Genomic DNA, 26,779 nt, shown 5'->3' on the forward strand with positions numbered 1-26,779 from the left:
TGATCACTGCGCTTAACAGGCTGCTTACCGAAACTTCACTCAAGTAATCATAGTACTGCTAAGGCGTTACTTAGCAACACTATTCACACTGGTATATAGGAGCGTACGGATCGGAGACCGTACGAAACAAACAGCTCCAGAAGCTGAGTGCGCAGACAGCGCTGGAGATAGTGCTGTGACACGGGCTACGCGCTATGGACTACTGTTGATTTGTTGAGGAAGAAACAGCGCACACTCCAGCTCCTTCTGGTGCTCACACACCTGTTTCATTCACCTCGCTTTATTTCTGCTGATAACTGTTATCGTGATACATTGGGCATTAGAGTGCTTGTTGTTGTACAGTGAGAGAAAACCTGCGAGATCATGAAGTCTCTGCTTGTAGCAGTTTTAATGGTTCTCATCACCGCCGCCCAAGTTTCCGGCGAAGAAAATGACCCAAAAGAGGACACTGATTACTGGACGAGCACTAATCAAATCCAGGTATTTATTCAGACTTATACTCTCTCCTTAATAATTCATAAATACTACTATTTAAGTAGCTCATCTTTTAGTCTCCTTCAGTGGATGAAAGCAGAATAAATTTATGTACCGCCTAACAGGCATAAGGAAATTAGTTTGACTTAAGTTTTTTTTTCTTGCTTTTTGTGAGAACAAAGACATCCCTTTACAGAAGTATGTTAAACCCCAGCGTCACACTGTAGGTTGCATATTTGTATTTTAAAAGATATTAAAATTACATGTATACACAAATTTACTGAACAGGTGTATATAAAGGCTTATATATTAGCTTAATCACACTTTAGGAGCGACTGTCGGCACTTTGTCATAATGGGCATCGTCACTCTGTGCGGGACATTAGTAGCGCAAAGATCCATATTGCCAGTCACAATGATGCGTACTGCACGAATATAATCCTGAGATGGAAACAGAAAATGGCAAGAAAAGATCCAAATACATTCTGCTTTACTCAGTGTATTTTATGTGGGTGGACCGGTGGGTGGGTCTTTCAGCTAATATTGATTAAGATAAGGTTCTGGCAGAATTCCGCTTTATTCTCTTGTTATAATGACACGAGCAGGTAGATATGGTATTAACACAGTTGAGGTATAGTTTGATGACGCAAAATTTTTATAAAGATAAGATCCACTCTCACTCCACTCTGCCTCTCAGTGTAAGCATTGCTTCTCTCCCTCCACTCAGAATGGCTGGATTTCCGACAACCCGTTCAGAGAAGCCCTGCTGAGACTGACAAGAAAGCCAAAGCCACATCAGTTTATCGGTCTGATGGGGAGGCGCTCTATGGGTAAGAGCTATTTCTTAATAAAAGTACTTCTCCTATGCATCAGTTATGCTAACCTTTCATTTTTACTTTCATCCTCCCACAGCAAACACACAGATCACCCGCAAAAGTAAGTCCTGAAGTCCTTATAGCTAGAGCAATTTTCCTGCTCTTTAATTAAAACTCGGAACAAAAAGACCTAACCCCTTTGCCAGTAGCTCGAGATATGTGGCCAGTTACCTCAGAGCTTTGACTGGCGCAAGCTGGTACGCTGCTCATTTGTGCACAAATCAGCATGCACAACGCAAAAATGAATTTTAACATAACAAAATAAAGCTCAGGTAAAAATAAAGCTAAATAAAAAATTACGATTTTAAAACAAATATAAATATCAGTATGTACAGTAGTGGAAATAGGCAAATATGAATATTATTGCCAAATAAAATTGATGAATAGCTACAACCATCTATTACAGTGATAAGTTAACAAGAATTAAATAATCACTTTGAATTTACCACCATATCACTTGTGTGAATTATAAGTAATCCTGTTACAGTATCACTTTTAATTTAATAGAGAATAAATTACTAGTGATAATGTAATAATCCTCCCATGTGGTAAAATGAGACTGCTCTGTGGCGACCAATCAGAGACGTATACATCAGGTGGGATGTATTACTCATAATGGTGAGGGATTTCTTCAGCATTCTCCTCTTAGACACCTCTACCTGAGTCTTCAAGTTTTACTCCCAGAATCAGTCTTGATTAAGATTAATTTGTTCAGTTTGTTGACATTAGCAGCTTTCATCCTGCCGAACACTCCTGCATAGAACACCACACTTGCCACCACAGAGTGATGGCAAGTGATGTAAACAGCAAAGCCTTACAAATGTAACATCCTGAGCCTTTTAGTAGATACAGGTCGCACAGATTCTGCTTCGTGTCTCATCCATGAAATAAACCCTTTTAAATGGATGGAAGGGCATTAAAAAGCATTCAGGACATTAACCCATAAAAGCCCAGATACATTTTTACTGCCAGGAAAACTATGGGAGAGTCAGTGTTTAAGCTTTAACAGGAACTTTCCTCAGTGTGTGAAGGGACGAGGTTCTTTAATATCACAAGCAAAGGCAAGTGTGCAAGGGTCAGATGGACTTGTGTGTTTTTCTCTAATAATGTGCATTTTGACTGAGACTAAAGGCAAAAGAAAATACATTGAGTTTATAAATGTACGGAGACAGTGGGTGGAGAGGTGTACACAGCTGTGACAGCTCTACAGATATCAGCTCGCTCCACAAAAGTGGAAGGCCTTTGTTCCACAAACAGAGCATGGAGCAGAAAAAGCACAAATTCCACTTGCCCACCGTGTTTGTGTCTGTGGGCAAGAAATGCACACTTTCCCAGGGTTTAATTAACATACACCCACCAAAGATTTTTTTTCCTAATGTTCTTTGAACTCATTAATTAGTGAGTAAAGAAGGTGGTCCAGGGGAGACGCCTGTGTGACACAAAGAGGGAAAAGATAAAGAGCCATGAGGAGGAGGGGATTTTCTCTTTCCTCTGTCATGGTTTGCGTTTCATCTGAATTAGTCACCTACTCAGTGATGCACTCAGTGCAGCGTAAGTAAGCAGACAGCTAATTTATCCCTGTAATGCAGGACCTGCTGTAAAACAATCATGTGGACATGTGGCCGTTCAGTTGAACTGTTCATGTTTCAACAGAAAGTCTTTAATACTAACAGAAAGAAACCAGAAAGACACAATTCATTGTTTTGTCGATGGCTCAAGAGACATTACAGTTTTCTTGTTGTAGTTAGATGAATGAGACATTCAGTGTTGTCTTATCTCAATGTCTTTCCTATGAAGGACATAAAGTGAACTCCTTCGTTGGACTGATGGGGAAGAGGAGCCAAGAGGAGCCAGGTCAGTTCACTTAACGAGGTTTCATTTTCTGAAAAACAAACTGAATCCTTAAGATGGCATTTTCCCCTTTTTCAGCAGAGTCTTATAACTGGAACACAATAGAGATGTATGACAAGCGCCGCTAAACAGCTGTCACCTCTCTGCTTCTCATCAAATATTCTTCAGCCACGGCACGGGGACCGGATGTTGGTTTTGTTTTTCTCCAAACCGCATATAGCTGTTAGCTCATTTAAAAGATTGCATTTTTCATACTGTAGTGAAATAGCAGTTCTGTATTTGTGTCAGTTTGATCTGTTTCGGTAGAAGAAAGAGTGGAGTTTGAGGAAGTGTCATTATAAATGTTAATTTCCACCACCTGCCAGTTTTCTGAACAATGTGCTGATAGTTTCACTTCATTGTGCCTCACAACTGATTGTTTTTTGCTAATACAACAAAATAGCACAGGTGCTCATTTTGGCTTTCGAGTGACTTATAGAAGCTGCCTTGTTCTTCATCTGCATATGTTGTGATGTATTAAAATAATGTTAAAAATTGTATTAAAATTATTTTATCACTGGTTCAGTCTTAAGCTTGTACAGTGCAAATCAGTACTCAGTTAATCTAGATGGATGGTGCTAGGGCAGACTCTGATGGTAAACAGTGGTACTGCATGAAATATAAATGAAGTAAACAGTTTCTGTTGCAACAGGAAATTTTATTTTAGCGTCAATTAATGTAAAACACAGAAAAATAGAGACAGATAAAAGATTAGTTAAGAGAGAAATACAAATGCAATACTGCCTAGTGCAAACATGATTCAATAAACTAAGGTTGGATACAATTTCCTTGCTGTAGCATATGGTTATTAAATTACATTAGACTGCAGATATTAGTGATCTCTTCCTGTAATCCACTTTCAAATGTGACCATGGGTGGGACAGTTATATGAAATGTCTAACTTCTAGTTCCCAAACTGTTTGAATAGTCATTCATAGTCAAGCATGAAAAAAATGATTAGATCTTTTACGCATGTCTCACTTCTGCCAAACATGAAAAATATCCTTTTACAAAACACTTGCATAATATGCTAGTTAGCGCCAACAATGCTGCAGTTCTAGCTTGGTGATTAAGAGCCAAACAAACTGAAACCAAAGCAAACCAAACCAATTCAAACTACCAGAATCAACCAAAGCTGTCAAAAGCTGGGAGGTAGCAGCATGATAACACTACTTACTGACCTCAGTCAGTTATAGTGTAAACATGATACCACCCTTACACCCTGTAGCTCAGGAGGTCGAGCAGGTCATCTACTAATCAGAAGGTTGGCGGTTTGATCCTCCAGTATGCACGCCAAAGATCCAATTCCATCCATCCATTTTCTTCTACTGGGATGCAGGGGCAGCAGCCTAAGCAGAGAAACCCAGACCTCTCTTTTGGAGAACAATAAAGCGGTCCCAGGCCAGGAAAGATATATCATCTCTCCAGCGTGTCCGGGGTCCCACCAAGGAGGCATTCTAGTCGGATCCACGAACCACCAGAACTGGCTGCTTTCGACGTGGTGGAGTAGCGGCTCTAGTTTGACAGTTTGATGCACAACAGTGGCATATAAACACCAGGCAAGTGAAAACAGGAAAGTGAGGAAGTGCTCAATGAAAGTCCACTAGCAGTTGGAGCTTATAGCAGGGTAACTAAGAGATGGTTCAGGTTCACCTGATCCATCTCCAGCTAGTCAGTATCAGAAAGGAAAATCTGAAAGTTTGAAGCCTAATCTTAAAAGCAGAAGAGCTTTGTCTTCGTTCTCTCAGCTCAGCGGAAGAAATTTTAACTGTAATTACACCCTCAAACACACAAATCATTGGTCTTTCTCAGGTTTATAGATGGACAAGGTACGGGCTGATGGATCGATGGCATCAATCCAGCGCGGCATCCAGTAATGGGAGAGCCACTGAGCACGGTCTGGGTAGTGCTTCTCAAACTCCTGTCTATAGTAGTAGGCCTCTTTAGTGCGTGGGGGATTGTGAGGGAACCTCTTGTAAGCTTCCTCCATGTCATCATCGTTCACCTAAAAAAAACAACAACAAAACAAAACAGACGGGTCACTCGCAAACTTTGTTCAATCAATCAAAGCATCAACATCAACTAACGAGCAATGTCATAATACAGAGCTAAGAGGAACACCTACAATTTACTGAACCTCTCTCTGCGGTTTAATTAAAGATTTTAACGCTGTCGTGATTAGTGTATTTGATCAATTTTCTGTGGATTCTTGGCCCGTTCTAATTTAAATTTACTTTAAATGCAAAATTTTAAGTTAAAGTAAATCTTTTATTCTGTCAAAGTGGTGCCATTGCACTGAGCTTGGAATTCTGATTTTTAGTAAGTGCACCTGTGTTATGAATTTGAAAATTTCCTACGTTGCCTTGTTCTTGCGTTATTGCATTCACAAACCTGGGTGTCTGCACCACCTGAAATCTGCCTGAAATCAGTCGAGATTTACTAGATTGTGAGAAGGCCGAAATCAATGTTAACATAAAAACTTTACTGTGAATGGGACCGAGTCAGAGGTTTCTCTACCAAATATTACCATTGACTCCAGATGCTCCTGCAGGTACGTGTACCAGGACTTCTTCACAGATGTCAGGCCATCACTAAAGGCTTCTTTACGCCTCCAGAGAATCTCATCAGGTATCAAGTCGAGACCTTTGAAGGACTCCCTCAGAAGGTGCTTCTCCACTCCATCCTGGTTTCACAGGACACAATACACTATTATTACAAAGCAAAGTTGCATGATAGTGTGGACACCAATATTGTACAGACTCACCCTAGGAACCCTCATTTCCTCAGGCAAGGAGAGGTAGTACGCTGTGAATCTGTGGTCCAGGAAAGGCACTCTCAGCTCCAGGCTGAAAGAGAGCGACACGAAATGAGCCTGAACTGAAATAGTCCATTGCAAAATCAATTTCTATCAAATTGTGTGAGTACAGGACAGGGTTACTAATAGGTCTATGCTATTAATCAGAACTCTGTCATTAATTTTTATTACTATATTTGAATAATAGTCAGCGTCACCCTATTGGTTGGTTGCATTATTTGGTGACCACTATTGGTTAATCACTAAAATGAATGCATTAGTTATTTTACCACCAAAGCTCTCCAGCTGAATTCCTGCTGTCCACTTTACCCTCCATCCTTTTTCCCCCCTTTTTATGGTCAAATTAAAGATGCTTCATGAGCACTACATGCTCTGAAAAGCTGTTGCACAAACAATTACAGCCAATTCTGAACGAAGTAATTGTAATTACAGGACATTTTTTCAGCAGAAAATTATCGCCAACAACAGGCAAAGTGCAATGTTCCCTTTTTATTTTTTGCTAGATTCTTTCAGTTACCGGTCTTAATTCTTCGGGCAGGGCTAGTGAGTAACAAAGAAGGGCTACCCATGTGCAGCAGTGGTCCGATCAGCACGGAGAACATCAAACATGTAGAGCTCCTCCATCAGACGAATGCTGTCCTCTGCTGCAGCTTTGGGTGTTGGAGCCTAGAGGAGAAATAAAGCCATGTTTAAATGAATCCTTTTCGATTGGCATTCTAACTTTAGGTTCAGTCTGAAGTTTTCCTTCAGACGTTGTAATATTTCTGGATCACAAGTCTGACAATTCTGGCTAACAAAAGTGCTTCGTATATTTTGTCTGTAATTATCATTTAAAATCATTTTTATTTAAAGCAATGAAACGTCAAAAGAAAAAAACAAATGCAATGAACTTAGATTTGCTCTACTTTGTAAGGTTGTCCAGATTTTTTGAGAAGTATAATCATCCCAAAGCATAAAGATTTCTGTATTCAGATCAGTTTAAAAAAAGAAGTCTTTCTTCTGCACAAGTTTGAGACGCCACATGCAAGTCAGAACAGGAATTCCAGAGAAGTGATCCAAGCATGTCAAAAGTATTCATTCACCCATCCAAATCAATGAATTCAGGTGCTCCAGTCACTATAAAATCAAGCACCTAGGCATGCAGACTGCTTCTAGAAATATTTGTGAAAGAATTGGTCGCACTCAGGAGCTCCATAGTGGTACCATAATAAGATTCCAACTGTGCAACATAGGGATGGGTATTGATAAGATTTTCACGATTCCGATTCCATTTAACGATTCGATTCTCTTATCGATTCTTTTTTTTTTTTTTTTAAAAAGGAGAACACTAAGGTCGATTAGCTTAGAACTTTGTTTTATATCTTCTCTTTGAACAAGACAGAAATTTAGGAGTAACATGGCCTTACAAACCCAACAGTGAGATCTTAAGAGATCCAGCCTACGGCTCTTCAATAGGGTGTCACAGGATCCCCAGGAAAAAAAATTGTAAATGTAAAATAATAAAATAAATATTCTTCTGTAGCAATAACAAAGTATAACATAAATTGTTCTGTGGCAATTACACAAGAATATCCAGTAATGTCCCTGCCTACAATTAAACACATTCACTTACGGAAAATCGGGGGCATCTGCTGTGGCAGCCTTTTACCACAAACTGAGTCACTGCTCAGTGACATTCGTCTATCCTGGCCTGAAAGGAGACGCTAACGGTAGACTGCAGCGAGAACTGCCAGCATCTGAGCCAGCCTCTGTCTGTCTCATCATGGTCACCTAAATGCACAGTAATGGCAGGTTTTGTAATAAGGCAGATCGCGCTAACATAATATGCACTGTTGTTGATTATTTACCTGCCGCATTAACGGGAGAGGACGTGCAAACGTTACCGCTGCTGCTGGGTTGAGATTCACGAGTCCGGAGCGGAATTAAAAACACGACATTCATTTGAGGTTATCGTGTGTTTTTTTTGGAGCAAATGCTTTTGCATATTCGTAGTGTTTCCTCCCTTAAATGAAATATCTACTTTGCAAGTATTGCAAGTTGCCCTGTTGTCATCCGTTCTCATAAAGTACAGTGGGGCAAAAAAGTATTTAGTCAGCCACCGATTGTGCAAGTTCCCCCACTTAAAATGATGACAGAGGTCAGTAATTTGCACCAGAGGTACACTTCAACTGTGAGAGACACAATGTAAAAGAAAAATCCATGAATCCACATGGTAGGATCTGTAAAGAATTTATTCGTAAATTAGGGTGGAAAATAAGTATTTGGTCACCTCAAACAAGGAAAATCTCTGGCTCTCACAGACCTGTAACGTCTTCTGTAAGAAGCTTTTCTGTCCCCCACTCGTTACCTGTATGAATGGCACCTGTTTGAACTCATCATCTGTATAAAAGACACCTGTCCACAGCCTCAAACAGTCAGACTCCAAACTCCGCCATGGCCAAGACCAAAGAGCTTTCGAAGGACACCAGGAAAAGTATTGTAGACCTGCACCAGACTGGGAAGAGTGAATCTACAATAGGCAAGCAGCTTGGTGTGAAAAAAATCAACTGTGGGAGCAATCATCAGAAAATGGAAGACATACAAGACCACTGATAATCTCCCTCCATCTGGGGCTCCACGCAAGATCTCATCCCGTGGGGTCAAAATGATCATGAGAACGGTGAGCAAAGATCCCAGAACCACACGGGGGGACCTGGTGAATGACCTGCAGAGAGCTGGGACCAAAGTAACAAAGGTCACCATCAGTAACACACTACAACGGCAGGGAATCAAATCCCGCAGTGCCAGACGTGTTCCGCTGCTGAAGCCAGTGCATGTCCAGGCCCGTCTGAAGTTTGCCAGAGAGCACATGGATGATACAGCAGAGGATTGGGAGAATGTCATGTGGTCAGATGAAACCAAAGTAGAACTTTTTGGTATAAACTCAACTCGTCGTGTTTGGAGGAAGAAGAATACTGAGTTGCATCCCAAGAACACCATACCTACTGTGAAGCATGGGGGTGGAAACATCATGCTATGGGGCTGTTTTTCTGCCAAGGGGACAGGACGACTGATCCGTGTTAAGGACAGAATGAATGGGGCCATGTATCGTGAGATTTTGAGCCAAAACCTCCTTCCATCAGTGAGAACTTTGAAGATGAAACGAGGCTGGGTCTTCCAACATGACAATGATCCAAAACACACCGCCCGGGCAACAAAGGAGTGGCTCCGTAAGAAGCATTTGAAAGTCCTGGAGTGGCCTAGCCAGTCTCCAGACCTCAACCCCATAGAAAATCTGTGGCGGGAGTTGAAAGTCCATGTTGCTCGGCGTCAACCCCAAAACATCACTGCTCTCGAGAAGATCTGCATGGAGGAATAGGCCAAAATACCAGCTACTGTGTGTGCAAACCTGGTAAAGACCTATAGTAAACGTTTGACCTCTGTTATTGCCAACAAAGGTTATGTTACAAAGTATTGAGTTGTATTTTTGTTATTGACCAAATACTTATTTTCCACCCTGATTTACGAATAAATTCTTTACAAATCCTACCATGTGGATTCATGGATTTTTTTTTCACATTCTGTCTCTCACAGTTGAAGTGTACCTCTGGTGCAAATTACTGACCTCGGTCATCATTTTACGTGGGGGAACTTGCACAATTGGTGGCTGACTAAATACTTTTTTGCCCCACTGTATAATCAAATTTTTGAGCGTTTGAGCCGCTTAGGCGCTGTGTTTCCTGCCAGGTAAATGACGCTCCGCAACGTGGTGACGTCATTCGGGGCGACTGGAATCAATAAGGGAATCATTTGCAAAAATGGCAAACAATTCCAAGGAATTGAAACAGTGGGAACCGGTTCTCAACAAGAACCGGTTTTCGATACCCATCCCTAGTGCAACAAGTCCAGTTGCAAAATTTCCTTGCCACTAAATATTCCACAGCCAACTGTTAGTGGTGTTATAAAAAGTGGAAGCGACTGTGAACGATAGCAGCTCATCTACAAAGTGGTAGATTGTTTAAAATCAGAGCGGGGTCAGCAGTTTGACAGTTGCCAGGAGAACAGTACTTGTCTGCCTGCACTGTGCCAAGTTGTGGCGGGGCGTGGTAATCGGTGCAGCAGCAGGATAGGCGAATGCACCTGCAGGGCATCCAAAAATCACACTTCGCCAGGTTAATAGACTAAACTGGGTCACGTCATGTTTTTGTTTGTGTATTCTTGTGGCTGGCATCTAGGGAGCTGCAGCCGAGGCATGTTGTAACAGCAGCCGAGTTACATAAAGAGTAAAAAGTCACTGAATGCTGGATCGTGGTCCTGTCGTGCCTCCTACCTGCCACAGAAGTGGTTGGTGAAGGGAGCATTATGGTCTGGGGTTGTTTTACTGCAGTTGGGCTCGGCAACTTAATTCCTGTGAAAGGACCTCTAAAGGCTTCAGCATACCAACACATTTTGGACAATTTCATGCTCCCACGTTTGTGGGAGTTTTGGGATGCCTCCCTCCTGCTCCAACATGACTGCGCACCAGTGCACAAAGCAAGACATGGATGAGTGAGTTTGGTGTGAAAGAACTTGACTGACCTACCGAGTCCTGACCTCAAGCTGACAGCATTCCTTTGGGATGAATTAGAGGGGAGACTGCCAGCCAGACCTGTTCATCCAACATCAGTGTCTGATCTGTCTGACAGGCTGAAGGTTAAGGCTAAGCCTCTGTCCTGCTTTTCCCTTCTTACTGTTGCCAAATGCATTCTCATATGGGGTCATCTGACAGTTGGGGTTTTTGTAGGGTCTTTACAATATAAAGCACCTTGAGGTAACTGGTGTTGTGATTTAGCATTGTATAAATATGTCTGTGGAGGTTCTCAGTCATCCAGGTCATCGTAGTCAAAGGAGCTTGCAAAGAAAAGCGTCTGGACTTCTTTAAGTTGCTTGAAGACGTTTCACCTCTCATCCGAGAAGCTTCTTCAGTTCTAAGGTCAAATGGTGGAGAGTCCCAGATATAAATCTAGTGGGAGTTTCCCCCCACAGAGGGACAAAAGGACCCCTGATGATCCTCTAAGAAGCCATCAATGTCCACTGTGAGCGACCACATAATAATAATAATAATAATAAATATCTATTCTCTGTAGATTGTAGAGACTGATTTTGCCTCTAAACAGGAAAATTACTACAGAAGTAGTTACAGTGATTTTCAGCAGGTGGTGGAAACCCTAAAGTCAGTTTTAATGGCTCAGCACAGGGAAAAGAGTCACAACTCACAATTTCTACTGAGAGCTCCAGTAGATTTTCTTAGTGTGCAGGCTGTGATCAGCAGACCTGCAGCTCTTTGTGGATTTATACACCTGGATTCAACCAGATGTGAGCAGATGTTTTATGAATTGTCCTGGCCAATTTCCATCCTCTACACTGATAGTATTGTTTATATTAACTTAATACTAGATGGCCACTGTGCATCACAGTACAGCAAATAAACCTGTTTATCCTACACTAACCTACATAGGATTTTCTACTGAGCCTCAAAATAACAGTCAGTTTTTCAGCACATTAAACAACATGGAAAAGAAAAAAGAAAAAAACAAAACAAAACAGTGTGACATGTACAGACCCAATATCTGACTTGGAACAGAATAGCCCTTTATTGTCATTGCACATGTACAAAAAATTGTGGAAATTATTTAAAGACATGAGGACTTGCATATAAGATTTAAACTAGTTTATCAAACACCACTGAGCAGCCGTTGTCTTTAAATCCAATCTCTCTTCCTCCTCTCCGGTCCTGAGTCAAGTTTGCTCTTTCTTTTCTCTCCCTGTGAAAAACAGCAGCTGTACCTTTAGCTGCAACACACTGTACGACAAACTGCACACAAACAGTTTGATGTTTGTTGGGCTGATACAAACGCTGCATTTGAAATGACCTGTCACTTAAAAAATGTCACTCCCTTTATGCTCGCCCTTTTGTAGGGTACGCTAGATGCCAAGGTGCCCAAACCGCAACTTATGGACACCTGCAGTCGTTCCAGTTTTGTGACAGGAATAAAAAGAAAGAAAGGAAAAAGAAAACAATCCACTTTAACCACTGACAATGGCCCACAATTGTGCCTCTTTGATCTCTTTTTATGCTACATCCTGCCTTTCATGCATTACTATTCACGCTCCAATCAGTTTGATGTGTGAAGGCGGCAGTAACATGAAATAATAACTTCCCTCAAATGTCTTAATGAGCCTGCTTTAAAATGTAAGGAGTGGAAAATACAGATTTTTTTTTTGAAAATGTAGGGGGTAAAAATAAAAAACCCAAAACAATAACTCGTAATAAAGTATAAGTAAAGTACAGATGCCTGAAAATTGTACTTAAGTTCAATAAGGAAGTATTTGTACTTTGTTACTTCCCACCTATGCCCATTACTGTATGTTCAAACTAACAAAGTGAGAAAGAGAAGAAATGTAAAGGTGATGAATACCCCACGCTGTACTCGAACTGACAATCTTCAGCAGGCAAAAGAAAGATAACAGAAATAATTATGAAATCAGGCAACCAATATCAAAATGATCTGGAAAGTAGTTCAGTCTGCAACCTCATGACATACAGCAAATAGCTTACTGCTGTAGAGTGAAAACAGGTGTACCTAATAAAGTGGCTGCTAGGTTTACTAAAGAGGCTCAGTATCAGTTTTGTGACTCAAAGTATTTTTGTGGCTGGTCTTATGACTCATGAATTGGTAAGAGTTTCACTTTCAGGAGATGAAAATTTGTAATTCACATTTGCATTATTTAAAGTCTGTGGCACATGATTTGCTGCAAATTGCAAGAAATGTAACACTGGAAACAATCCTGTCTTATGCCTGTTGTGGTCGTGATAGTCGCTATCAGGACTGTTTATTTTTAAGAGGGGGAAACAATATCACAACCAGTGCATCATTGTTGTGTTTGTTGTTTTGACTGTGTTCACCTGATGGTTTCTATCTCTGAATATAAATTAACTATTCTGTTTGGGAATGCAAACTTTGAGGTAGCAGGAGTCATTCCTTGGGAGCAGGGACCATGGGAGTCATGTTTGTGTTGCTCTGGTTTTCCCCGGGACCACAAAGAGTGTTATGCTACATGATGAGTCTAGATTCAGCCTGTGCTGTCCAAGTGTGGAGGATGAAGTGTATGGGGTGGCATTTCCCTCAATGGAAAAACAATGCTTTTCACCAGAGGAGGATATATCAATGCGTCGAGTTATCAAGATAAGATTCTACGACCAGTGACAACACATGATCCCACAGAGAAGGGTTTATGTGGAAGTGGAAACGATAAAGTAGCCTGCCTGCAGTTCTGACCTCAACCCCACTGAACACTTGTGGGTGTGCTTAGGTTTGCTGCTCATGTCAGTGACAGACATAACCAGACTGGCTTACTTGTGACAAAGAATGGGACGCCATCCCACAGAAGTGTGTGACCAAGCTGGTGGTGCCAGGGTGTTGTGCATGTCTCTTCTACATTCTACTAAAGCAACTCTCTATTAAATGAATACATTTTTAAACTGCCAATATTCTTCAGACTTCAATTATCAGTAGCCCAGTAAGCAGTTTGGCATTGGCAGAGAAGATTTGAGATGGCCATAGTATAAGGTTTATGAAGCACTGTTACACAAATTTCATTAATTTTTGTACTAAGTTTATGTGTTGTCACAATTCTATTACATTTAAGATAAATCAGCCTGAAAAAACAAAGGTAAACCATCAAACTCACCTTGTGGAAGTAAATGTATCCCTGCGTCAGCTCATCAGAACCCTCTCCAGAGAAGATCACCACACTGTCAGTCTTCTGTCTGATGTACTTTGAAATCAAGTACATGCCTGTACAGTTAATAGTAAAAGAGTGTAGAGTCAAGTGCATTCCTGTTCATGTACCCTTATAAAAACAAATCACAACCTACTGAATGTATAATATACAACTAGAATGCTGTTATGTTTGATTACATTACAGTTAATATCCTACATGTCCGACGCCCGTGTGGTGGTGCCCTGATACAAGGCCACGTAAATTTTGATAACTTTTTCCCTTAATAAGTGAAAAAATAATTAAAAAACTATTTTAAAACATATTTGACAATGTAAAACATTTAAGTATGACAAATAAGCAAGAAAGTAAAATCAAGAAGGGACAAACGTCTTCACAGCACTGTATATAAAGTGCTTTGTGTTCCACTCACCCACAGAGGCACGTATTGTGGTGATGTCATAGCTCTCCAGGTGGAAGATGACATCCTTCACAACTTCAATACCTTCTTCTACAGTGAACGTCACCTCATGGTGTTCACTACCAATATGAGTGGCCACCTGACAAAACACCAATTGATGATTAAAAACACACCAAGACCTTTTTTTAAGTGATCCGTGACACACGCCAATGTTATAAGCTTAAGTTATAAGTTAGAAACAGGTCTTATAAGTGAGGGACAAACCTTGCGAGCAGCTACGATGTCTGGACTGTCGTCTGATCCGATTGCAAATGTCTGAACGGGATATGGCAGCTTCTCCTCTTTGGCCAGTTTTACAAGTGTAGCAGCAACCAAACTGGAGTCCAGACCACCTGAACAACAGTAATATACGTTTATATTCTATATCTGGAGTTCCAGAGGGTTCTATGCTGAGAACAATTGGATAGATAAAGTTGGGCATCATCTGAATAGAAGTAAAAATGCATGCGGTGTGTTTTAATGATACCATCTAAGAAAAGCTACTATAATGTAAACAGAAGGACCTAGCACAGAAGCCTGTGGAACTCCAAAATTAACCTGTGTGTGTGAAGAGGACTCCTCGTTTATGGGAACAATTGGAATCTATATCTACGTCATATCTAGATATGATTCAAACACGGTACCTTTAATACCTACAGAAGGTCTAATCGCTGTGATAAAATATGATAGTCAACACTATCAAATACCTGGTTGAGGATTAGGAGGACAAGCAGAGATTAGTTCTAAACCATTCCTGTTTTATAACCACTCTTTCAAGAATTTTTGAGAAAAAATTAAAGATGAATCAAGTGATGTAGTGGTTTAATTACTGCAAGCTTGAAGGCCTGTGGTATGTAGCCCGTTAACAGAGATAAGCTGATTGCATTTAAGCTCGAAGCATTATTTAATAATAGGTCTTCTTTGAGCAGTACTTGTACACAAAAAATGTTTTTTAAAGTTTGGAGAAAGTAATTAGTGAAGTTAACTCAAAAAGATCGATTGGAGAACAAGACTAAAAAGCAAGAGATTGTATAACAAATGCTGCATTTCTAACAAGGCTTGGACTGGAAAATGATTTACTTACAGAAGTCAAAGAAAAAGCTGTGAGCTTAGTTTTTTAAGGACTACGATTTAAATCACTGTGTGACCAAACATGCAGAAAAATACAAGAACTTGTCTGATGAATTGCGGGTCAAGGAGTCGGATGCTTTGCTAGCTACACTGCAAAGCCAACAATGATTTATTTTTATTTTTGTTACAAATCTACACACATCCAGGGATGCAGCTGACAAGGCAAGTTGTTTCATATCCCACACAAACTGTTTTCTGATGGAGAGCTTATTAAAGAGAGCTGGGTGGATAAATCAGTTGGAGCCCAAAACAGACTTTAGCTTTTTTGCTGAACGAGAAAAGTGAACTGAAACACATCTAAAGCATTTATCGTTTTTCTATGGAGTTGATTAAATGCTTACATTTGTAAAAGAACTATTCAGTATTTTTAGCCATGTGTTAAATATAAAATGAAGTACTGATAATAATTATTGTTTTCTTGTTTATGACTTGGATTTTCGACTTACTCCACAATTTTATCTTTATCTTAATACAATATCCTTCATCTTTCAATTATCAGTAACATAATCCAAATTAAATAATTTACTGCTCTGTACAGTTGGAGAAAATTAATATTAAGCATAGTTAAACAGAGGTCATGATTGGTTCATCCCTGTGATTAAAGTGTAATTAAAGTAGTGGTTTTTTTTTTTTACATTTTAAGAGAAGCCCATTGAGTTTAATAACAGTTTAAATCCCATTCTGAGGCTGTCATTTACAGCAGCGGTCCCCAACCCCCCGGCCTCGGGCCGTGAGTCGTTTGGTACCGGGCCGTGAGAGTTGAGGCTCAGGTGTGAAATGTATAGTTTCCAGGGTTTTTATTGTTTTTATCGTTAACTCTGTTTTCCTGGGTCTTTTCATGTGTGTTATGAATAAATCTTTTTTTCGGTACCGGTACTAGTTTTATTTTGTTGTATTTATCCGCGACACCTTAAAGGCCGGTCCGTGAAAATATTGTCGGGCATAAACCGGTCCGTGGTGCAAAAAAGGTTTGAGACCGCTGATTTACAGTATCCACATGGATGCTAAAATCACAATAGTTTGGGAACTGTTTGGTCTTTGGTTGTTTAATACGATGGAATGGAAGCTGCTCCAAGGATTCTAACAATATGGCTCAGAGGTGTCGATTCATTTAAACCAGGGGTGTCAAAGTCATTTCAGCCCACTTCGACCTTAAGTGGGTCAGACCACTGAAACCTTTCTGTCAGTGTAAAGAAGTTCAGTTTTTCTACATGATACAGAAAGCTGCTGTGACAAAGGAAAGGAATCTGTCAACAACTCTTTGGAGTTGTATTGTAAGAAATGAATGTATAAAATGAATCCAGTTTTGAGGGGGTGGTATGCATTCAGTACTAGGGAGAACACACATAAGGTTTAAGGCCTGGACAAGTTTGAAACCTTTTTTCATTAACAATGGAACATGGCTGAAAATATAAGCTGATATCACTTTAGCCAGCTCCTAATTTTAGAAATTCCACACTCAGTTTTGCAGTCTCCAGTATCATTGAAATACAGCCAGATGCTGCTCACTTTAAGTTTTCGTTTCTTTCTGCTACACTTGCTGTCTGCAGAACGTCCGCCCCACTTCCTTCTTTCACATAATGGCACGTCTGTCTTTGCATGTGATTGGCTGCATGGTGTGCCCATTAAAATAAATACCAAAAGATTCGGCTCCCACCTAGAGATGGGCCATTAATAACTGACATATGAAATTATCTCACAAGCCAAAAGTAATTGTATTCGGCCCACAGGCCAGATGTTTCACACCCCTGATTTAAATGATCACAATCATCCTGCTGTATCCAGGTTTTTCTAAAGCAAAGTAAACTATGTTGATCAATTATAAACTCGTGTACTAGCAGGAAGAGACCTGATGTTTACAAATCCACATTTCACCGTTTTACTCTTTGGTGCAGTTGAGCATACTATACAGTTCTTGATGAGGATGTCCACTTCCTGGACAGGGAGGAACGCAGGTTTGAGCGGGGAGCCAAGGACGTCATTTACATGAAAAGGGAAGAACCATCTCTGAATCGAGGAGGGGGCCTAAGGGTGCATCTTTCGCCATCTTACAATGCTGGGATTGCAGCCATTCCCCAACTCTCTGTGAATAGTACTTATGGCCATTGATTAATGATCTTTGATCAGTGGTTGATGATCAATGGTCATGAGAATTTGAATATTAAAGATCAAGAAACTGACCTCCCAGCTCACTGTTTGCCATTGGCTGTAGTTTCAGTCATTATGCAAATGTCCTGTTTATCTGCATTCAGTCACTTGGATGAGTGACGAAACGTTTCTCCCACTGAAAACGCAACGTCCAGATGAACAGAATCAACTTTTCTGGGATGATTCTAACTTCAGCGGGCAGTGCCATAAGAGGCTGTCACAGCTGTCATCCATCCCATCTACTACACCTTCCCTATTTCAGTAGCTGCCGGGGCCCAGAGGAGAGAGCTGTGTGGTTTGTGCGCAAGCTGGAGAGGGCAGCTGAGAAGCTGCATGTACAAAATGACCATGACATTAATGCTTATGATCAGTGTATGTTAACTTTTAACCACAACTCTATATGTAAATTGGATTGCGATGAATTGCAAATAAAACACTTCTTCACTTGTGAATGAACAGAAAGCTCATCACATGTAAGTGAAGTTAATGTTACTGTCAGACAGGTCGACTTACTCACACAGAATATGTCTATGTATGAACGCCTACTCTTAGGCGCTAAAGCAGAATAGCATGTCTCAAGGCACAGAAGCCAAATGAAAATGCAAGCCCTTTCAAAAAGGACATAAGATTAACACACACACACACACACACACCAGATGTTACCTGACAGAAGACAACCAATTCTCCTGTGAGCCATGAGACGTTTCCTTACAGCATTTTCAAACAGATTTCTGATGTTGCTCTTCACCAGTTCCTCATCCAAACCTAGGGAGACAAACTCTTTAATGTCCTTCACAAATACCATCTACCACTAGAAATGCTTGATGTTTAAAGTGGTGAATAGACTCTTACTTATAGGTAGTTTCTCCACTGTATCATAGATGGCATGAGAAGGCTGTTGTCTGCAGCAGTGAAACTGTTCCATCTGAATAGACTGAACTTTGCCACTTGGCTTTAAATCAAAGACCTCAAAGTGCCCAGGGGGGAAGGGGACAATGCTGGCAGGAGTACCCATGCCATGGGTAATGTCTATCAAGCCTGTGATCAGAATAAGGTTAGTAGTGCAAACATATAAAGAAGCAACATTCAATATAAACCATCCCATTACCTTTGGCCTCCGAGCACAATGCAAGGAATCCATCGTCTGTGAGGAGTTTGAACAAAGGCCTAACACCATACGTATCTCTTCCCACATGCACTTTTCTGTTGGCAGTGTCCAGAAGAATGAAAGCAAATACACCATCCAGGAGAGAAGCCATCTTCTTAATGCCAAAGCGGTCATAAAGGTGGAGCAGAATCTCACCATCCATTTTAGTCTGGCAATCAAACTCAAATTGCTTCCTCAGCTGAAAGAACAAATGGCAACAAAATGATCATTTTAACTTTCATTAGTAGGGCTGGACCCTTAACCACTCTGGAATTTCCCCAGATGGCCATGAGAACTGCTTCTGTCTCTTTAGGTTAAGAAACAGGTGGGGGAGGATTGTGGTACCTGGCACACCCAGGTCTGTGCAGTGAGGGTGCAATGGGAGTGTGAGGCCCCGATCTTTAATTCCCAGATTTGGCAGAGCTCCATCCCAAGTGAGGCTAGGGACATTGAGTCATGTTCTGCACCCCACTGCCAGAGCTGCAGTACAGTGCTGCAGCCACAAGGTGGTTGGTGCCTGTTATGGCAGTTATCGCCAAACAAGATGGAAGACACCGTAAGCGAAGGGAGCAGTTAAACTGAAGTACGAGTCCTATTAAGCTAATGGCAAAAGGCAAAGCCGGATGTGGCTCTAGCTGAAGCAAAAACGCAGGCATTGGAGGAACACAGTGAGGCCATGAAGCAAACCTTTGTCAGCAGGAATAGAGTGCTGCTGACTTCAAATGAGGATACAGTCAGGCAGTTTTGTTTATATAGCACCAAATCAGCGTGAACAGTGAGCAAGTGAGCATGCTTGCTTCTTTAATGACTTGGCACTAGGGGTGGGTTTTGATAATCGATTTATCGATTAAAATCTATTCTAGCTCGGATAACGTGATATAGATTCATTAAAATCCTGAATCGATTTTTTAATATAAATTTATTTTGCCCAAAATGCCAGAAACTCAGGTGAAACCTCACAAAAAAACCCACCAAACAGCTAAAACAGTGAATGAGAGCAGAAACACGGATTCTGCACATAAATGTAAACACACAGCTCGGACCCGCCAGATCAGAATCAGTGAGATGTCGCCTTTCTCACCCGACGGCACGGTCGGGGCTGAAAGCCGACAGGTCGCTGATTCTGATGTTTCGGCGGGACCGCACTTTGTGTTTACGCCCTTTTTGCGCTGATTCTAAAGCTGTTAGTTTGATCTCTCTCCAAACAATATTGACCAAACCAGCAGCAAAAGATCCAAACTACGCTTCACAAAAACATAAACATTCCCTCTTACTGTTGCGGTTTTGCTTCCACCACTCCTCATTTACATGAATAAATGGGAGTATATGAGAGGATGTAAGTATTAGTGTGTCTAATTCCTGCATCCTCTAATGTCTGTAACAACATTACGGTCAACAGTATGGAACACTGCAGTGACGTCTCACAGGACAAATACAGAGGAGTGCACTGTCCACAAGAAGATCATTTGTAACCCCAAAAGGTTGATTCTGTTCACTTAGATGTAGCCTTTTCTGAATACGCTGTTACGTTCCCCTGAGGAGGCCCTGCTAGGGCCATAACACCCCCCCCATAAATACAAACCCGTTGTTTGTCAAATGATTATGATAAACAAAACCACAAATCAAGTCCGTAACCGTCGCATCAACAAATTGCAGGCTTTCCACCTACCAAACCCCATAGCAACGGTTAGGCATTTCCTGCGGAAACTGCCAACCCCATCTCAGTGGGTTCACAACATTGACAGAGAGTGGCCCCAGACCCTCGAAACAGTGTCCCATGTGATAGCCAGGGCTTTGGACCATCATATGTGGAGAACCCAGCAGGCAGCTAGTGGGCCTTACTGAAACACTTTGCAGACTATTCCTCAAGTCACCGGTACAGGCATGTTTGTTAGCCAGGGTTGCGGGTCTTACTGGTGGTTTTATACATGATCTGTCCACCTGCAGGTCATTTTGAGGAACTGGGACATTGTCAACCAGCAGCAGCTCAGGGTTAGTTGACCTCTTACACTGACTACATGACACTACTGAGCAATTATGCTCCAAGTGTAGCCTCTTAATAGGCCTGGCAACCTTGTCGGTTTGAGAGCCACGACTGACTTTTCTCAAAGCAGGCCCTTTTTGCTTTGAGTTTGCTTTCTGTTTGAGTTTCAGTCTCAAACAGTTAGCAACAAGGTGTCCAGGTTTGTGGCAGAAGAAACAAAGCTTCGTTTTGGGTCTCGAATCCACAACTTTTTCAGCTTCGTTAGCTGGCTCCCTCCTAGCTCTCCAAGATGTATTATAGTGAGAAGGGATGTCACATTCTACCGCATTTGTTTTATGAGTTAGGGTAAACTCATCGGCCAGTATGGCAGCCTGCTGTAAAGTGGAAACCCTCTGTTCACTTAAATAAAGAGCAATACACTCAGGAACAGAGTTTTTAAAATCCTCCACAAGCATGAGCTCACGTAACAACCCCAAACTGTTAACCTGGCTTGCAGAGCACCACCTATCAAAGAGCTTCGCATTGTCCCTAGCGAAGTCAAGATAGAACTGACCCTGTGCCAACTCCAAACCTCGAAAATGCTGCCTATAGGCCTCAGGCACAACTTCATAGGCTTGGAGGACGGCACTTTTAATCTTTTCATAAACTAGGCTGCCCTGCCTAGACAGACCAGAGCAAGCTTGCTGAGCCTTACCTGTGAATTTACACAGCAACATCACCCCCCACACGTCTTCAGGCCACTGTAATGCAGTTGCTATGCTTTCAAACACACTGAAGAAGCTCTCAACACTGGACTCACAGAAAACGGGAACCAGGTGGATGTTATTGCTTACAAACGAGCTTCTAGACACCTGTGCACTGATGGCTGCATCAGCCATTTTGGGGGCCGGAGAAGGGTTAGAAAACACACCCTAATTTAGACACAACCACACCCGTCTGCCAACTCACTCAGACTACCCAATAATTAACCGATTAATGGAAAACTACACAACTTACTTTAACTGACCAACTTACCTCTTGCAGTATACACATTAAACAAACACAACTTACCCAGTTCCTAAGCACAACAAACTTTACCTATCTTCTGGAGCGTGCCGGGCTCGAGGCGACTTGAAAGGCGAAACTTCAGCGACTGGAGCCCTGAATTGCCTACCCCCAACAGGGAACGAATCCCCGCCCAGGATTACTCCGAAAATAAAAAAGGCAAAATAACAAAAGAGTGCCCGAAGGAAGAACTTTATAAGCTCAGCTGGACACTCACCTAACTTAACTGGGAAGTTGAATCTCTAAAGGTGAAAAAAAGCAAGATAATCAAATACCAATTCCAACTCAAAACTCCCTTTTCAACTATCCCGGATGAGCCGCCACTTGTTACGTTCCCCTGAGGGGTCTAGGCAGGGAGGGGGAAGTAACAAAAGTGACTGGGTCAGAAAAAGGAGTCAAGGAGGCAAAAGGGTAAATTAAAGAGTTTTATTAAAGTTTCAATTTATACTAACTAAAAGAGACGGACGAGCCGCTATCACCATTTAAGAAAACAAACAAAACTCAGGCGTTGGTCAATAAAGCACAAAGTAAGTCAAAAAGAGTGCAGCTCACTAGCTGCAAACACAGACACGCAGCTCACTAGCTGGAAACACCCCAAAACACTCAGCTCACTAGCTGTAACCACACTAATGGCACTCTGGCCCAGAGCTCACCTTTCCCTGGGCTTAAATACTTTTAATTACTGATGAGAGTCAGCTGCACAAAAGGGAAAGGTGGCACCTCCGGCAGAAGAGGTAGTGGGACACTCCCACACAGGCACCTTCAGGAGGAGGCCCTGCTAGGGCCGTAACAACGCTCTGTCCAGATGAACAGAATCTGTTCAGCAACAACTGCAATCAAGCATTTGCGATAACTGGCAATGAGTCTTTTACAGCGCTGTGGAGGAATTTTGGCCCACTCATCTTTTGCAGCCACATTGGAGGGTTTTTCGAGCATGAACCGCCTTTTTAAGGTCATGCTACAGCATCTAAATCTGATTCAGGTCAGGACTTTGACTGGGCCAAACTCCAAAGTCTTTGTTTTTCTTAAGCCATTCAGAGGTGGACTTGCAGGTGTGTTTTGGACCATCGTCCTGCTGCCCACAACCAACTTGGGGTCACGAACAGATGGCTAGACATTCTCCTTTCAGATGTTTTGATAGACAGCAGAATTTAGCACAGCAAGTCTTCCAGACCATCTCACTACCGCCACCACATTTTATTGATGGTGTGATGCTCCTTTTCTGAAATGCTGCCTTTCTTTTACGCGAGATGTAATCGGGCACACGTCTTACAAACATTTCAACTTCTTATATTTATCTGAAGTTGCAGATGCCCAAGTCTTGGGCATCTTCAAGATGTTTTCTGACAAAACTAAGATGAGCCTTCATGTCCCTTTTGCTCAGCAGTGGTTTTTGTCTTTGGACTCTGACATTCAGGCCATTTTTATCTTAGTTTCTTATTGTAATCCTGAACACTGACATAAACCGAGGCAAGTGAAGGCTGCAGTTCTTTGGATGTTGTTCTGGGGTCTTTTGTGACCTCTTAGTCGTGCTGCACTCTTGGGGTAATTTTGGTCGGCTGCCACTCCTGGGAAGGTTCACCACTGTTTTCGCCATTTGTGGATAATGTCTCTCACTGCGATTTGCTGGAGTCCCACAGCTTTAGAAATGGCATTATAACCTTTTCCAGACTGAGAGATCTCAATTACTTTGTTTCTCATTTGTTCCTGAATTTCCTTAGCTCATGGCATGATGTCTGGCTTTTGAGGTCTACTCCACTTTGTCAGGCAGGTCCTATTTAAGCGATTTCTTTATTCAGAAGGTATGATAGTAATCAGGCCTCGGTGTGGCTGGAGAAATGTAACTCAACTTTATTTATGTTATAGGGGAGAAAATCACTTTTTCACACAGGTCCATGTAGGTTTTGATTTTTTCCCTCTCGATGATAAACACCTTCATTTTAAAACTGCATTTTGTGTTTACTTGTGTTATCTTTGTCTAATATTTAAATTTGTTTGGTGATCTGAAACATTGAAGTGTGACAAACATAAAAAAATAAGAAATCGGTAAGGGTGCAAACACTTTAATGCCCCACTATCTCGAAGACTTGATTACAATTCTTGCTGCCAAAGATGGCATAAACAGGAATAGGTCACAGTTTTTCCACATAGGACCAGATAGTTTTGGATAACTTTTTTTTCTCCCCAATCATTTAATCAATCAGCGTTTAAGACCTTAATTCCAGACATCCTTACCACCAAACTGGCCCACCCTCAGATTCCCCCTGCCACCTGGTACTGGATCAAAGCTTTCCTCATCAACCGGCCTCAATCAGTCAGACCCCCCACCCCCACTGTCACTCAGCACCAGATCCCCACAGGGGTGCCCCCTATTGTACGCCCTGTACACCTCTGACTGCATACCAACTCACCCAACCAACATCATCATCAAGTATGTTGATGACACCACAGTGGTTGGGCTTATAAATAATAATAATAATAATAATAATAATAATAATGGATTGGATTTATATAGCGCTTTTCAAGGCACCCAAAGCGCTTTACGATACCACTATTCATTCACTCTCACATTCACACACTGGTGGAGGCTACAGTTGTAGCCACAGCTGCCCTGGGGCAGACTGACAGAAGCGAGGCTGCCATGTCGCGGCATCGGCCCCTCTGGCCAACACCAGTAGGCAAGTAGGGTAAAGTGTCTTGCCCAAGGACACAACGACCAGGACAGAGAGCCCAGGGATCGAACCGGCGACCTTCCGGTTACAGATGAGATTCCCAACCCCCTGAGCCATGGTCGCCCTTTGTAGAATTTGTACCTCTGGTTCCCCAAAAATAAACTAAACATCCTTAAAACAAAAGAACTTGTCATGACAGTAGCTGGCATAGACAGGTCCACTCCCCTCTCATTATAAATGGAGAATGTTTCACCACCTTCAGGTTTCTGGGCACAAACATCTCTGGTGATCTCATCTAGACCCACAACACCATTCACCCTGGTAAAGAAGGTCCAGCAGTGGCTGCACTTCCTCCATGTCCTGAGGAGGAACAACCTGGACCAGAAGCTGGTCCTGGCCTTCTACCACTCCTCACTGGAGAGTGTGCTCTGCTACTGCCTGCGTGTCTGGTACACAGCAGCCACAACTCAGAACAGGAAGGCTGTGCAGAGGGCAATTGAAACTGCCACCCCCCCCCCAAAAAAAAAAAAAAAAAAAAAATCATTGGCCTCTGAAACCAAGGCCATCGCAGGATACCCCTTGCATCCAACCCCACACCCACTCATAGCCATAGTCTGAGTAACCCTCATAACTGAGCCGCTCACACACAGACTCTAGTCAGACCAAGTCCATTGCGCTTCTTTCAAGCACTTTGCAACCTGTCTTCTAATGTGTGCCTTTCTCCTGTTTTTATATATATTCCTCTTGTTTGTTATTTATTCTTGCTGTATATAACACTTTATCTCTTTACCATGCACAGTTGGTGTGGAGCACCCACAATTTCATTATACATTTACAATAACAATAAAAAACTATTCCATTCTATTCTTTGTCCAGTATTAAAATTTGTTTAATGATCTGAAACATGCAAGTTTGATAAATATGCAAAACAAATAATAAACTGGGAAATGGAGCAGGGCGATATGACCAAAATATTTATCACGATATACATTTGAAAATTTGCAATAACGATATAACTGACGATATAATTGACACTAGACAAAATGCTTTACAACTCCACAACTTTATGTATTTTCACTTAAACAAGCAGCTGTTTTTTATGTGCATTAAAGTTATATAAAATGTAACAGTGCAAATGCAAATTCTTTGCTGACAGTTTCACCAAAAGGCCTTTCCAGTGGAAACTGGCCGACATATCCTCAGCATAACCATGTATAATATCCACAAAACTTAAAAAGAGGTTATACACACACAATCCGGTTGTTCAGTCTGACGTCACTAGCCGTGTCTGGGTCTAAACTCCGCTGCAGGTCCATATATCAAACGATCACTGTGGCATTACTGAGAGTTGAAAAACTGTCTAAAGTCTTTCATCTTTAATAAAATGATCAGCGTTCTGCTCTACCAGGTGTAACAATTGAGTTTAACATCCAGGCATCCATGAAAACGGAATTTATGACATTTAACGGAGTTAGAAGTTAGCAGGGAGTTAGCTCGCTAGCTTCTATCTAAATACAATATAGCATGTCCTGACTGCGGGGTTTTGGAAACAAATTAAAACATACAGCTTTCTTATCACTTCCAGCATAAACGAAGACAGAAAACTAAACAGCAGTGACGTTTGTAGGGTTACTGAAGTTTGGCTAGCTGGTATATAATGATGTGCTACGTGACCGCTAGCGACATAGCTATGTTAGCATAATATAAACAAGCTAACTTTTTTTCCACTCGATAAAAGTTAACGTGAGTTTTCTCGGTGGTCAGAAACAAATGTAATCGCATGGCAGGATGCTGTAAAAGGACCAAACTTCAGCCAGGAGAACAACTGAGATAATTCATCTACAATACAAAGTTAGTCATTCATATACTGCTGCATGGGCTGGGCTGTAGTTACATCCTAAGGTTTTAAAAACTGAGCTTAAATAAATGATTAGCGGTAATAAAAGCCGAGGGAGGTCAACAGGGATCACTGACTGTTTTAGGAGCTTTTTGAGATCAAATAGAAGAAAATAAATAGCATTAAACATGTTAACAACATAAAAGCCATATTAAACGCAGACTACTTTAGACCCGGAAGTAGGATTCGTCGCGTCATCACTGAACAACCGGATACGGTAACATTATGTTGAAGCACAGTACGTATCACTCCGCGAGGCTCCGCCTACGACAGCCGTAATGCTCCGACAATCCATTAAGCGGTGCGGCTTCGTAGCTTAGCAAAGTCGTACTGAAACATTTGACAGATTTTCGAGCGCCGTGTACATAAAATCGTTTCGAGGTCAGTAAACACAACCAGAGTTCATACATAAGGCACACGGGATTATAAGGGGCTCTGTCGACTTTCAGAAAAATCAAAGGATTGATTTTAAGTGCGCCGCATTTTCCAAAAAACACGGTAAT

The 26,779-nt window shown here is 41.6% G+C and overlaps 2 protein-coding genes across 5 annotated transcripts in view; one reads left to right on the plus strand and one right to left on the minus strand.

Annotated features, from left to right (window-relative positions):
• Positions 1-4,010, plus strand: tac1 (tachykinin precursor 1). 4 transcript variants are annotated; one of them, XM_086280145.1, is made up of 6 exons: positions 4-249; positions 343-480; positions 1,201-1,303; positions 1,386-1,409; positions 3,146-3,202; positions 3,278-4,010. In XM_086280145.1, the coding sequence occupies exons 2-6, from the start codon at positions 364-366 to the stop codon at positions 3,325-3,327; spliced, it is 351 nt and encodes a 116-aa protein (XP_086136271.1). In that variant the 5' UTR covers positions 4-249; positions 343-363; the 3' UTR covers positions 3,328-4,010. The 4 variants fall into 4 exon arrangements, with proteins under 4 accessions (XP_086136274.1, XP_086136272.1, XP_086136271.1 ...); XM_086280146.1 differs by having other exon boundaries at positions 2-480; positions 3,281-4,010; XM_086280148.1 differs by lacking the exon at positions 1,386-1,409 and having other exon boundaries at positions 1-480; positions 3,281-4,010.
• Positions 3,876-26,779, minus strand: part of asns (asparagine synthetase) — a 25,514-nt gene continuing 2,610 nt past the window's right edge. Inside the window, exons 3-12 of the mRNA XM_086280144.1 lie at positions 18,641-18,878; positions 18,385-18,570; positions 18,196-18,297; positions 14,479-14,606; positions 14,227-14,353; positions 13,764-13,870; positions 6,619-6,719; positions 6,003-6,084; positions 5,766-5,921; positions 3,876-5,243 (exon numbers count right to left, since the gene is read on the minus strand). Coding sequence (XP_086136270.1) covers positions 5,034-5,243; positions 5,766-5,921; positions 6,003-6,084; positions 6,619-6,719; positions 13,764-13,870; positions 14,227-14,353; positions 14,479-14,606; positions 18,196-18,297; positions 18,385-18,570; positions 18,641-18,878 — 1,437 coding nt within the window. The 3' untranslated portion in view covers positions 3,876-5,033. The remainder of the gene's footprint in view (positions 5,244-5,765; positions 5,922-6,002; positions 6,085-6,618; positions 6,720-13,763; positions 13,871-14,226; positions 14,354-14,478; positions 14,607-18,195; positions 18,298-18,384; positions 18,571-18,640; positions 18,879-26,779) is intronic.

The sequence above is a fragment of the Aulonocara sp. 'chitande type north' Nkhata Bay genome, linkage group LG22, assembly GCF_057382095.1.
Source record: "Aulonocara sp. 'chitande type north' Nkhata Bay isolate Kocher_YH1m ecotype deep benthic linkage group LG22, A_spYH_male_GT1.1, whole genome shotgun sequence".
Classification (NCBI taxonomy): Eukaryota; Metazoa; Chordata; class Actinopteri; order Cichliformes; family Cichlidae; genus Aulonocara; species Aulonocara sp. 'chitande type north' Nkhata Bay.

Bases quoted from the DNA above. Each gene is read 5' to 3' on its own strand.
- tac1 (XM_086280145.1), top strand. From the start codon at position 364: ATGAAGTCTCTGCTTGTAGCAGTTTTAATGGTTCTCATCACCGCCGCC. The intron at 481-1,200 runs GTATTTATTCAG...CCCTCCACTCAG, and splicing joins CGAGCACTAATCAAATCCAG to AATGGCTGGATTTCCGACAA. The intron at 1,304-1,385 runs GTAAGAGCTATT...ATCCTCCCACAG, and splicing joins GATGGGGAGGCGCTCTATGG to CAAACACACAGATCACCCGC.